General features: G+C 25.4%; 3 protein-coding genes across 4 annotated transcripts; 2 read left to right on the top strand and 1 right to left on the bottom strand.

The window, feature by feature from the left end:
* Window positions 1-736: 736 nt before the first annotated feature.
* Window positions 737-3,131, top strand: LOC128964397 (uncharacterized). Its single transcript, XM_054311022.1, has 5 exons — window positions 737-1,178; window positions 1,266-1,334; window positions 1,423-1,583; window positions 1,727-1,914; window positions 2,104-3,131. The coding sequence occupies exons 1-5, from the start codon at window positions 927-929 to the stop codon at window positions 3,129-3,131; spliced, it is 1,698 nt and encodes a 565-aa protein (XP_054166997.1). The 5' UTR covers window positions 737-926.
* A 4,420-nt stretch (window positions 3,132-7,551) lies between these two features.
* LOC128965818 (ras-related protein Rab-32-like) lies at window positions 7,552-10,938 on the top strand. Of its 2 annotated transcripts, none has more exons than XM_054312595.1 (6): window positions 7,552-7,658; window positions 8,403-8,561; window positions 10,089-10,168; window positions 10,230-10,410; window positions 10,468-10,611; window positions 10,683-10,938. In XM_054312595.1, exons 1-6 carry the CDS (start codon window positions 7,563-7,565, stop codon window positions 10,794-10,796), a joined length of 774 nt encoding a protein of 257 aa, XP_054168570.1. In that variant the 5' UTR covers window positions 7,552-7,562; the 3' UTR covers window positions 10,797-10,938. The 2 variants fall into 2 exon arrangements, with proteins under 2 accessions (XP_054168570.1, XP_054168576.1); XM_054312601.1 differs by lacking the exon at window positions 7,552-7,658 and adding an exon at window positions 8,241-8,309.
* Window positions 10,939-11,253: 315 nt separating this feature from the next.
* On the bottom strand, window positions 11,254-12,852 carry LOC128951211 (survival of motor neuron-related-splicing factor 30-like). Its single transcript, XM_054296497.1, has 5 exons — window positions 12,496-12,852; window positions 12,266-12,408; window positions 11,901-12,204; window positions 11,690-11,780; window positions 11,254-11,410 (listed from the first exon to the last, which is right to left on the bottom strand). Exons 1-5 carry the CDS (start codon window positions 12,613-12,615, stop codon window positions 11,277-11,279), a joined length of 792 nt encoding a protein of 263 aa, XP_054152472.1. The 5' UTR covers window positions 12,616-12,852; the 3' UTR covers window positions 11,254-11,276.
* Between the last annotated feature and the right edge of the window lie 374 nt (window positions 12,853-13,226).

Below are 13,226 nucleotides of genomic sequence, written 5' to 3' on the forward strand. Positions count from 1 at the left end.
ATTATTAATCTAATGATTTCTCGACGAGAAGGCATGAGTTCAATGCCTTATATTTTTTTATTAGCGTCACTTTAGTTTTACTTAAAATAATATATATATTTCTTAAACAAAAAACAAATAAAACACTTTTTTCATTTCACTATTTTAAAAAGTGCTTTGTTTGCATTTAGCTATTATATACATATGTGTGTGTGTTTTGGTATAAAGATAAAGTTTAAACAAATTTAATGAAAATACTGTACTCTTTACTGGTATTATACAATTTAAATGACAAAATTTTAAATTACCACCTCTTCTGTTATTATGGTCATGAACTCTGGTGTCAGTAACTAATTATATTAAAAATGAATAAAATTTTCAGATTTTCAACAAAAAAAAAATATCCTAAGGTTTATAAATTATATAATTTTATTATATATTTATGTCATAATATCACGTCTCTAAATTCCATACAATTTTCTATTATTTTTTATTGTTTCATATATTGTAGACATGAAACTTATTTTATTGAAAACAAATTTTTTGATTGGTTTCGTGATGTACTACTAAAATGATTATATTGTACTTTAATATTTTTGTTATTTACAATAAATTTTCTTACATTTTTATTTTTAATCATAATTTATCACATTTTTATTATTTATTCTATACTTAAAGTTATATTCAAAGTTATTATTCTTTAACTGAAAATTCTGTTAATCCTTTAAATTATAGATAAGGACACACTTGTGGCCAAACGTCATACACACTCACATACAAACATAAAGCACTGGTAATAGTCGTGAATGACTACCCTATGAAAGCTATTTACAAAATAAATGATCCAAAAGTAAACTTTAAAATTGCGAACAAAATTAAAGTCATATCTAGTTTTTTGAGAGCCATTTGGATGTTTGAAGTTATATTTAAGACATAATTGTGTGGAAATGACCTCATCATCCAGTGATACGACTAATAGCTCACTGACGGGTACATCACCGTTGATTAGCAAACTGTCCATAACTCCCGTCATTACTACCGATCCCTCCACTATAAAGAAAGGTCTACTTTGGCAACAAAGAGACCGATTTTTTAGCCGTTGGAAAGAAAGATATTTTGTCTTAACAAAGGATTATTTTTCGTGCTTTAAGAAGGGATCTAAAGTAGGGATGTCTGAAATGGGAAGCTTTATGTATAAAGTAATGTTAATATACTTATCTTTATATATATATAAATTTTTATATGTTTTATTTTGGCATTAATGACAAACCATTTATATAATGCAGTTAACTCTAGTAGATGTTGAGGGTCTCAATTGGGCCGATAAGAAAAGGGATGGAGTTATAGCCATTCGGGTGAGTCTTCATTAGTATTAACAGATATGTCGTACGAACTGCTTGTGGACATAAAAAGTATATAATATTTATCCTAACGATTGCATAGGTGGGCACTGAAGGACAGTTACTTTTGTGGACCAATTCAGGTTTGGATGAGTGGATGTTTGCTTTGAGAGAAGCCGTTAACAGAAGTAAAGGCAGAAGAGAAGCCTTACGTAAATCACAAACATTATTGCCGTCAATGACTGGCGGAAACATTTGGAACCGGTATGTGATTATGTCTTTTACTTTAATGATTTAATTGACAATTAATGTTCATTTTTGTCCATTCCTTGCTATTACTCTTAAATAATAACAAATAGTCATTAATTAAGAGACCAATACTATAATGAATTGAATGTTTCTTTTAGCCAAAAGATAACTTCATTGCACTACCAATTGACTGACAGTGCCATCGGAGCCAGTAATACAACATCACGATTACAAAGAGCTACCAGTGCTGATTTCACCAATTGTGACGATGCAAACCGTCAATTAAGGTCAACCATTCATCACAATCCCACACCAGTACTGAACCGACGCCTACAACGTATATCAGGTTTGTGTTGATTACAGACACAGCTTTTGATTTATCATTTTATTCATTGTCATCAATACCAGTACTGAACAAACATTTAATGCATTGCTAACCCATTTGACATATTTTCTGCTTTTGACATATTCTTGAACTACAAATGAATTCAATGATATCTACTATTGAATCAAATATTTGTTACTTATATTACAGTTTTAACAAACATCGATCTGAGTCTCGAGAGAGACGCGAGTAATAGGAAATCAGTTGCTGTTACTGATGACCAACAACACCAACAAATGATACCGAATAGGGCTGGTCTTCCTCGACTCGCTCCACAATGCGGTGGTAACGTCACTACTAATGGCAATCAAGTGGCCAACAGTTCACAGCACAGCTCTTTACAGTCGTTGGTATCATTGGGTCGAACCACTGGACACTTGATTAGCAATCAACTAAACAGACCGAGTCCTCGATCATTGCAAGTGTCACCAGCTTTGACACAACGATCACTATATGCACAACACATACTATCTTCGCCTGAGATAATTGGTATCAATACAACTGATTCAAGACACCATCAAATGGCTAAATCTGCTCTGAAAACTGCAACTTCAGAATTTTCATTTATTAGACCTGACTCTCCCCTAACACTTCCTCATAATAGCCACATATCAACTGCCGGTAATAATCCAAAGAGACCACAATATCAACGATCGCAAAGTTGTCTCGAACCGCAACAAAAGGCTGATTCACAAAAGTTTGCTAATCATATCTCCAATGGAGTAAACAGATCGCAATCGGCTTCAACTAAGCAGACAATGGAAAAAATGATACAACAATCTACCCGTCCATCCAGTATTTATGGTCAGCCATCACTAACAGATAGGACTTCATTTAGTGGCAATCGAGTCAATCATAACAGTAATTACCGTATAGAAGAATATGTTAGTTCTGGTGACCCATCGATTGGTTTAACAGCTAATAATGGACACAACGGTTACGCAAATATGATGAACGGCAGAGTAGGTGTGAGAGACACTAAGTCAATGCCAAAGAGACATATTAACAGACACTATAAGCCTTCAAAGTCCGACACTGTTTTTGCCACAACTAATAGACTTCACTCCATAAGTAGTAGTGGAGAGAAAAGTCCTATTAATGAAAGTAATGTCTCGACAAACGATAAACTAATTAATAGAAAGAGAATTCAATCCAAAGAGCTGTTTGCCATCAGATGATTGAAATGTGTTGTCATTACTTCACTTCATTTGATTGATAGCACTGCCCTTTTGAGACAAAAAAACTGATAAAAACTTTGTAATAATAGCTTTTTTTATTTACTTAAATTACTAAAGCATTTGTTAATAATAATTTACAACATTTTTTTGTATATAATATATAGAAATAATATTGTATACAATCAACAAAAATATTAATGTTTTTTATACCTATATAATATTATTAATAATCTGTATAATACTATAGTGCCAGCAATACTTTTAATACCGGTAATATATTGTAATAATAATAATAATAATAAGTAAACTATAATGTAATTTATATGAGCGTAATATAATACTGTATGATGCCTTTAATTAGCATAAAATTAGTAGATTATGAATTTTTAATATTATTTACAAGAAAACTATAGGGAATCTAATAAAATAAACAAATTGTGTTTTTTGGCTAACATTTTAATTTGAATTTATGCACACAATTCGTGTTTGTTTTGGAAAATTTATTGAAGGCATAAATCATATACAGCAGTAGTTTTATAAAGTTTATGATCATATTATACATTATATATTATATTGTATAAGCAAGTAATGTAATGTTTTGTATTATTGTTTACATAAGAAATGTTTTTACACAAAAAAATAACAGAATCTCAACTAAAATTTATATACAATTTTTACCATTTATCAAACAACTTATTTTATTGTAAATATATTTTATTTTGACTATGTTTTTTCAATTTATCTAAATATCAACATTAATAGATAAACAAGATTAAATAAAAATTATTGATTTAATTATATTATTAGCTATGTTTAAATAATATAATTAAATATAAATAGTATCTATATTTTAATTTTTATACATAACTACTTATTTGTAAATTATTTACTAAATAATTGCTATAATTAACTGTTAATTGTCTGGTCATTAAATGTTTTCAATTTTTATAAATATATAGGTATTAAAATTGTAGAGCACACAATAATTCTGTATTACTAATTGTAATAATAATTTTAATGATATGTAAATTTAAGTGTTATATAAAAATATAGAAATATATTGTTTTTATATATACTGTTAAATGACTGATTGATTATTTTTGTCTCTCATTATTGTGTGATATGTATTCAATATTAATTTAATTATAAAACCTTTATATTAATGTGAATATACAGAGAAAACTAATATAAAAAATAAGAATTAATTTTATTTTCATTCCCAAAGGATTAGCAAAAATCGGATGATATATATTATTGTATAAAATGATATTGTATTGTATAGCATAATATTATATATATAAATACATATATATGTACAGAATATTGTATTATATAATACTGTGGTAATGGTTAGGGGGCGATGAACTAACTGGTGATCAAAACAATACTGCTATAGCAGTGTTATTGAGCGCCGGTGCCAATGAGCTCCGGTAGTCTCACACTCTATGGCTTTCATATCGTCAAAGTATAAGAATATTCTGTAAGCAAAACACATTCGTTGCGAAAAATTGCTAAAATAAAAACATTTTTGTGAATAGACTTTAATTCCTTTTTCCATAAATAAAAACAAAACTTAAATAAAAGCCACTTTTTCTTATTATTATTATTATTATTATTATTATTATTATTATGACTAAACATTAAAGTTGTTATTATTGTTTACAATAATACCAGAATATATTATAGTTGTAAATGAATAAAGCGTTTATTAAAAAACAAAGATAATATAAATACATTTGACGTAAATGTGATTTCATATTATTAATGAAAATAAATTATTGATATTTTATGTCACTTAAAAATGACTACTTTTTTAATCTTTGACAAACATTTTTTACTCTATCTCTATTGGTTATAATAATTGTTTTGATAACAAAATTGCTTTTTGATTATTATAATTAATCTGATGTCAACAGTAATGATAATTAGCATCATATGAGTGATTATCATAATACTCATTACATATCATTTATAATATCATATACAGAATTACTAACAAATCAATAAACAGTATTCATTAAACTGTTGTGTTGTACAGTGTATGTCATCTTTAAACATGAAATTAAGGTCAAAGTTGCAGATGTAGTAGTAATAGTAGTAGTAATGGCTATTTTATTATAAAATGTCTAAATTATTTTTGCTGATTATCATTAACTTAAGATAATAGATTATTTTTATACTTATATTTTTATCATTTTAGATAGAAAAATAAGAGTTAAAATAACTATTTTTAATTTTTAAAAGATTTTAATTAATTATTTTAATTTATATTAAATGATATATATATATATATATATATCATATATATAATGAAGAAAATCATATAAATAATGTTTGAATAATTTATGATAATTTCTTTAAATATTTTTAAAAATTTAAATAAAACTTTAATAATTAGCATTTATATAAATGCTAATATTTACCTATTTCTATTGTTGTATATACTAGCTTTATATAGCTTTTCAAATTAGTGTTAATTTTGATATATAATCTTAATGTTTTAAAAATCAATTTATTTATTGCTATTAGAATATTCATTTAAACATTGTATTCATTAAAACATTAATTATATTTACAATATATACTGTACTGCCATACAATATGAATCTTATTTGACTTCAATTTTAATCAATTGCTTAGATATTTATTTTTAAAATAATTAAATAAAAGTGAGAAAAGTTGGATTTTTCTATATTATAGYTATACTGGTTTACTGATGTGTATTGATTTGCTATCTTAAAACTTTATATGTTTATCAAACATGACCCGAGGATCCGATATTAAATAGTTTATTATAATTCTAAATAAATATTTCATTGATTTCTTGAAAATAATGTCATATTTCATATTAATATACAGTATACAATTTATAGTCAATATTTAAAATAAACTATAATATTATAAATTATAAAATCTAAAATATTGTAAAATACAATATTAAAATTGTTTAGTATTTTTACACAATCTAATACAAGTAAATGATAGAGTGATTATAAAAGTTCTTATAATATCACATATCATATAATATGATTCATATTGTTATTAAATATAATTAGAAATTAAATGTTTTATACTTAAAATGGTATTTATTATACAATACTGTAATATACTGTAATAAACTGTAATATACTGTGAAATATAGAAATGCAATGTTAACAGTAATTTTAAGGTAAGTTTATATTATACAGTATCACATAAGACAGTCTATGAGTTGAAATGTTATAATACATATTAGGATAAGTATTATGAAAGTTAGGTTATATAATGTCAGATACAGTACTGTCTAATGATTTGACATCAAAAGTCGCAAAATTACTTTTGCGGCGATTGAGCTCTCAATGACATCAAAGACTCATATTTGAGATTATTTCGGACTAATATTTTGTTATTTTGTCCACTAATATGTTGCAGTTATTAGTTTAGAGATTATATTACATAATATGTAATGTWGAGTTTTACTTAAATAAAATAAGTTAATATCAATATCAAAGTTATAAATTTATACATAATAAAAAAAAGTTTTATACAAAATAGACAATAAATCTCATCTATAAATAAACAAATGTCTCATAAAAATTTATAATAAAATATCAAATATATTTTTAAAATTAAATTTCCAATCAATGATGATTTAATATGAATTTATTAATTGATAATAATAACTGAGACTATATTAAAAACATAATTTTTATTGTCATATCTTATATAATTTTCTAGATAAATAAAATTAATTAATTTTCTATATTATAAAAATATATACTTAGTTAATTTCTAATTATATATATATATATATATATATATATATATATGGTAAATATTTAACAATAAATAATTTCTAAAAATAAATAAATAAAATAAGATAAATATAACCACAAAAATAATATCTAATATAAATTTATTAATGTTTAATAATTGATTATAACAAAAAATAAACAATAGAAAACTTACGTGTAAATTATTAATACACTAAAATTTATTTTGTTTTTTTTCAATAAAATTATAAATACATGTTATTTTACAAAAAAATATCATTTGTTTAATTATGATTTGATGACTATATACAGTATTGTATATATTGATATATATATATATATGTATTTATATGAAATGAGTGCAAATAATAATATAATACGATTAAAATGAGTTTTCAAGTAGCCTTTATTAAGGCTTATTATATGTTTAAATTGTTGATACGATTAAAGTGTCTATAGTATAGTAATAGACTCTATACTATGATAATGTGATAGATAATAATATAATTGCAAATCAATTGACTGCATAACAATACAGATTTTAGTGTTTCATAAAGTGACTGTTGTTTTCATTTATTTATTAATAATAATAATATTGTATTTCATCAAAATAATTGGTAAAAATTGATGGTTGGGATCAACTATTATTTGACAGACCATATGTTTAGTGATCATAAAAATGCAAGAATATAATGAAAAGCCGTCGACTTCGAAGTCGACATCCAAGTCGACACCGACGACATCATTAACTATCCCTAAGTCTGACTTTTTCACTGTAAGTCTCTATAATTATTAAAATAACTTTTTGATTGCTTAATCTTTAAATTGATTACATAGTAATAAATTTTGACATTAATTTGCAAACAATTTTTTTATATAATAAACAAACAACACTTTTCAGTGTTTTTATTTTTTAATATTAAAAATACAGTATTTGTATATAAAATATATATATATTTATGAAAATATTTATGTGAGTGAAGAGCAATATGTGATATGAAATTAAAGATTTTGACGCCAGTCTTGATTAGGTTCAACATCTCCCTCACCACTGATATGATAATAGAAATAAGTATTCATTTAATAAGGACTTTCTTCACATACATACTCGTAATACCCGTCCCTTTAAGTTGTGATATATTTTTTTGAATATATAGATGTAAAATATTAAAGATATATTTTACTAATATTTATGTTATTAATTAATAAATATTTTAATAAATATAATTACAAACATACGTACTATTGAATTAACAAACAAAATTAACAAATTATTTTTTGATAATTTTTGGTATTTGTTAAAAACTAATAATAATGTTAGTTTTAAATATTATTTAAAGAGTGTATTTGTGTTAAATTTTATAAATTTATATCAAACATCGAGATAATGGCTCCAAACAGAAAATTTTTTAATCGAGATGTTATTGTAAGACAAGAAATCAAAAGTTTTGAATTTATTTTTCTATAAAAAATGTTATTTTAGTGAAAAATGGTGTTATTTTGTATGTATTGATCACAGAATAGCGACCACTCGGCTGAAAACGGCGACAGAAGTTACTATAAGGAGGTAAAGGAGCACTTGTTTAAGATACTGGTAATCGGCGAATTGGGTACCGGGAAGACCAGCTTTATTAAACGATATGTCCACCAGTTTTTCTCACAGCATTATAGGGCAACCGTAAGTCCCTTAACTTTTGTAGAGTTACATTAAAAACCTTCAATATCTGACTTTCAAAACCTTCATTTATAGCAAAAATTTTTTATCCAAACAGTCATATGAATAGTTTGCTTGTAATTGCTATCTTTGATAATGTTTACTATAATAATGTAACTCCAATGAGTTTACAAGAAAACTAATGCAATTTATTCAATTGAGAGATAGGAAATGATTTAAATGTAAACGATTTAAACTGTATTTATTTAGTAGGATTTACTATTAAAACGTGCTCTAAATCTATAATTTTATTTAATGTTTGCTAATAAAGTCTTCATTTATACTCATTTATGATTATAATAATCTTTTTTTGAAAAAATCAAAATTTTATAACATTATTTTCACACATGAAACTACATGTACTAATGTTTTATGCAAAAATTTTTTAAATTTTAAATAATCGATAAAACTAGACATCATTGAAAATATTTGATAGCAMAGGGATGTAATACCAGGCTGTTTCACGCCTTAATTTATTCAATGCTTTAGTGACTGATTTTACTGAAACCAATAGATAGACTAAGAATTGTGAGAATGCATTATATGGTGTCTCACTGTTTATCTAAAAAGTTGTTTATTTTCGGATAAAAAATATAATAAACCGTTAAGTCATTTACACAAATTGATTACTACATTATTTTAAGTTTAGAAACTTTTAAAATATATTGTTTTCTACAAATTTTATGTATTAATATTATAAATTAGATACAACATACACTAGTAATTAATATTTATACTACACTTACGTATTATCTTACATATATTTTTAATTAATTATCTATTTTTATAGAAAATGTAATTTTAAAAAAATATAAAATCTTTATTCATTCATCATAATTATGTCCTTATAATAAAATTAATATCATTATACTCTACATGTCTTAACATAAGAGTCACATTGTATTAAATTTATTATAATATGTGATATTCATTACGAGAATTTATTTATATACGGTATAAGATTATTGATCCATTAAAAATATATACAAAATTACAATATATTTATACAGTACTCTAACTTTTGCAATACTATACCGTTAATAATRTATAGTATGATGAAAATACTTTAATTTAATGCTTGAAAAACTAATTTGATTATCTTATTTATCATCAATTTTGTTATTAGATTAAATTTACAGTAATGTAATGTCATATTTTTGTTAATATAAAATATTATAATTTACATTTGATTTAAAAATAAGATGAATAATAAAGTTTTGCAATAAATTACTATAATACATACATTTGATTAATTGATTAAATGTGATTGATTTTTTGAAAGTATTTTAAAGTAGAATATTGTATAGTATTTGATTAAATTAATAATTAATGTTATTTAATAATAAATTTAAATCTTTTATTGCACATTTACATTATACATTAAACTGTTAACCTATGTTTATAATTTTATGTAACATTTCTATATTTGAGTTTAAATTTGACTAAAAATATATTGAAACCCATTATCTAATTATTATGTAATTACTACAGATAGGTGTAGATTTTGCCTTAAAAGTTATTAATTATGATGAAAATACGTTAATACGACTACAACTCTGGGATATTGCCGGGTAATGTCTGAACTAAAATTATAATACAGTATATGAATAATTAAATATAAAAAATGTATAGTCAGGAGAGGTTTGGTAACATGACCCGGGTCTATTATAAGGAAGCTGTGGGCGCTTTCCTAGTTTTCGACGTAAGCCGTCCGACAACCTTTGAAGCCATTCTTAAATGGAAACATGATTTGGACACAAAAGTGTGTTTACCTGACGGCTCTCCCATCCCATGTCTTCTATTAGCAAATAAAGTAAATATTAATAATTGAATATCACTTTAATTATTTATAATTGTTTTCTAAATACAGTGCGATATGCCTAAAGAAGGGCCGGCTAACAGTCCCGAAGTTTTGGACAAGTTTTGTGATGAACAAGGATTTGTTGGCTGGTATTACACGTCGGCGAAAGATAACATTAATGTGGAAGAATCGGCCAAATATCTGGTGTCAAAGGTTTAAAGTTTTGATATAATAAATATAATTGATTTGAATAAATCATTTTATTGACCATCACTTTCCATCAGATACTCCAAAGACAAAAGAGTCTACAGTTAGAAGAGTCGGCTAACAATGATATATTGATTCTCGATTACAGCAGTCATGGCGACAGTTCCCGAAAAAGATGTGCCAACTGTTAGACTGTTTGATGGATAACTCATTTGTTCAACAATTCACAAACATTTGGTTTAATTTATTGAGTTTTTTCTTATATCAAATACAAACATATTTAAAGCATAATCTTGTGGTATATAATGTGTTGAAAAAACATTTTGTGGATCCGATCAATAAGTGATTCATTTGTTAAGCAAAGTCTTAACTAATTATAACTTATATATAACTTTTGCTAACAATTCAGTTGTTAGTCTTTTAAGTCATTTTTCAAAATCATTATCACATTATATGTGACTTGAATTTATAACCAATACTTATGAACTCATAAAATCGATTCAAACATTTGCTTCAAAAAACATCAATCGATTTATTATATGTAATGCTTAAAATAATTTGTGGACAATATTTAAATGAATTTTCACAATGAATAAATTGTTTACAATATTAATTAAATGATAAATAAATCATAAAATGACATTTTTGATGATATATATAAAAATACATATTTATTTATATCTATGATTATGTGCGAGTCGTGAGGCAGCGGATCCAACAGACCCAGGCATTAGACCCGAAGAACCGGAAGATTTTTTCCATTTTTCCTGATGAGTAAACTCAGTCATTGGTTTGCCGCCCAAACCTAACAATAATTATATATTAAAAAACTTTTTACTAAATAATTATTTATATTATACTTATCAATAATACTATAATAATATTAAATACATGACAATTACGAAAATTCAAAGTATGGTAATAATAGGATAATTAAAACACAAAATTATTTGATTATTCATTTAAATATTTAAAGCTTACTATTTCCTAACTTTTATTATTTAAGGCGTTTAATGAATAATTAAAACATTATTTATACGAACAAAATAATGAATAATTTATGGGACAAAAATCAATTACTAACCACACGTTCCTACGCCTACCCGACCCGAAACAGAGTCGGGCGATGCAAATATACTCCTTTTGGTGGCGCCCTTCATGTTCTTGTTATAGGCCTATTGAAAATGCAAAATCAATAAACCATTAAATGTCATAATATTATTAAACTTAGAAATAGATATTTTTATAGTAATTATATGTTAACACAAATGGTATCAATTGAAGTGATGTCTTACTTTGTTGGCAAATGACTGCCATTTCATTTTATCCTTTTCTCTTTCCTCTTCCAGTTCTTTAAGTCTTTCCTTTTTCTTTTGTTGTTTTTTCTTCAGATATTCCTTTTGATCATTCAATGCGTGTCTCTTTTGCCTATTATCACCAAAAGAAGTGGAAGAAGAAGTATTTGTCGATAATTTACTTCTCTTTCTACCGATTGGTTTCAATAGTGAAACCAAACACACTTCAGATATTTTACGGTGTTTGAAGACAACAGTGCACTGACCGTCACTTGTGATGTCCTCAACTCTTGCCTCATAAAACCTGATCAATAAATACATTATTATTGGTCACAAAAAATTCAATACAATCAACAAAGACTTACTGTCCGTCTTCACTGAGCGGTGCAAGACATTGATCTCCCGCTTCAAACTGATGGCTAATATCTGTCACCGAATTGTTTGCCGAACTGTTAGATTCAGAGTCACCCTCACTGGACATCAATTGTTTGGTCAAAGCTATCACTTCCTAAAAAAGATTTTATAACAATAAGACAATCAATAGTCAAATAAGACAATCCTTTTTTTCAAGTAATTTGTGTCAAATAATACTCACGAGTAGGTCGTCCTTAAGTTTGTTCAGTTCATTGTTATCGGGATCTGTCTGTAGGGCCGACTCTACCTGTTGTAACTGAATCTGATAGTTACGCAAATTGGCCGCACTGTCCGCACTCATTGTGGCCACTGATCGCTACACCCGAAGTAATCAAATAATATTAATTAATAATCAATTAATTCTTGGATTTCAACACAAAAAAAACAATTCATATATTTTTTTGTTAATTATTGATATCATAAATATATTTCATTCAATAAATTGTTTCAAACAATTGGTTTTTAAATAAAATTAATAAATTTTATTAAACAAAGTGTTGACAAAATCAGTCAACAATTTTTGGGATAACATAACAAACAACACAAACAATACAGTCATTGATGTCAATCACATGCAATGCATCGGTTAGTGTGTGTCTGACAGTCAATAGATGGCAATCATTGTATTGACAATTGGTTTTCATTAGTCAAACAATTCATCGATTATATCGATATAGTCATCAAAGTTATCGTCAATTAAATGTCTAATAAAAAGTTTTAAATGCGATTAAATTAATTTGATTGACAATCAATTATAATAAAAAAGTTTATTGAAATTAATTTAATATATTTTTTTATAATCTTTATAACATTGACTGTCATCTAAACTCAACCACGTTGTGATAATACATGCAATAAAATTATTTTTTAAATTTTATTTTTTACTGTTTTTCAAATGATAAAACATTTTCA

The sequence above is a fragment of the Oppia nitens genome, unplaced genomic scaffold (genome assembly GCF_028296485.1).
Source record: "Oppia nitens isolate AA-2021 unplaced genomic scaffold, nextdenovo-longstitch-racon4-pilon3 scaffold10_pilon_pilon_pilon, whole genome shotgun sequence".
NCBI classification, from domain to species: domain Eukaryota; kingdom Metazoa; phylum Arthropoda; class Arachnida; order Sarcoptiformes; family Oppiidae; genus Oppia; species Oppia nitens.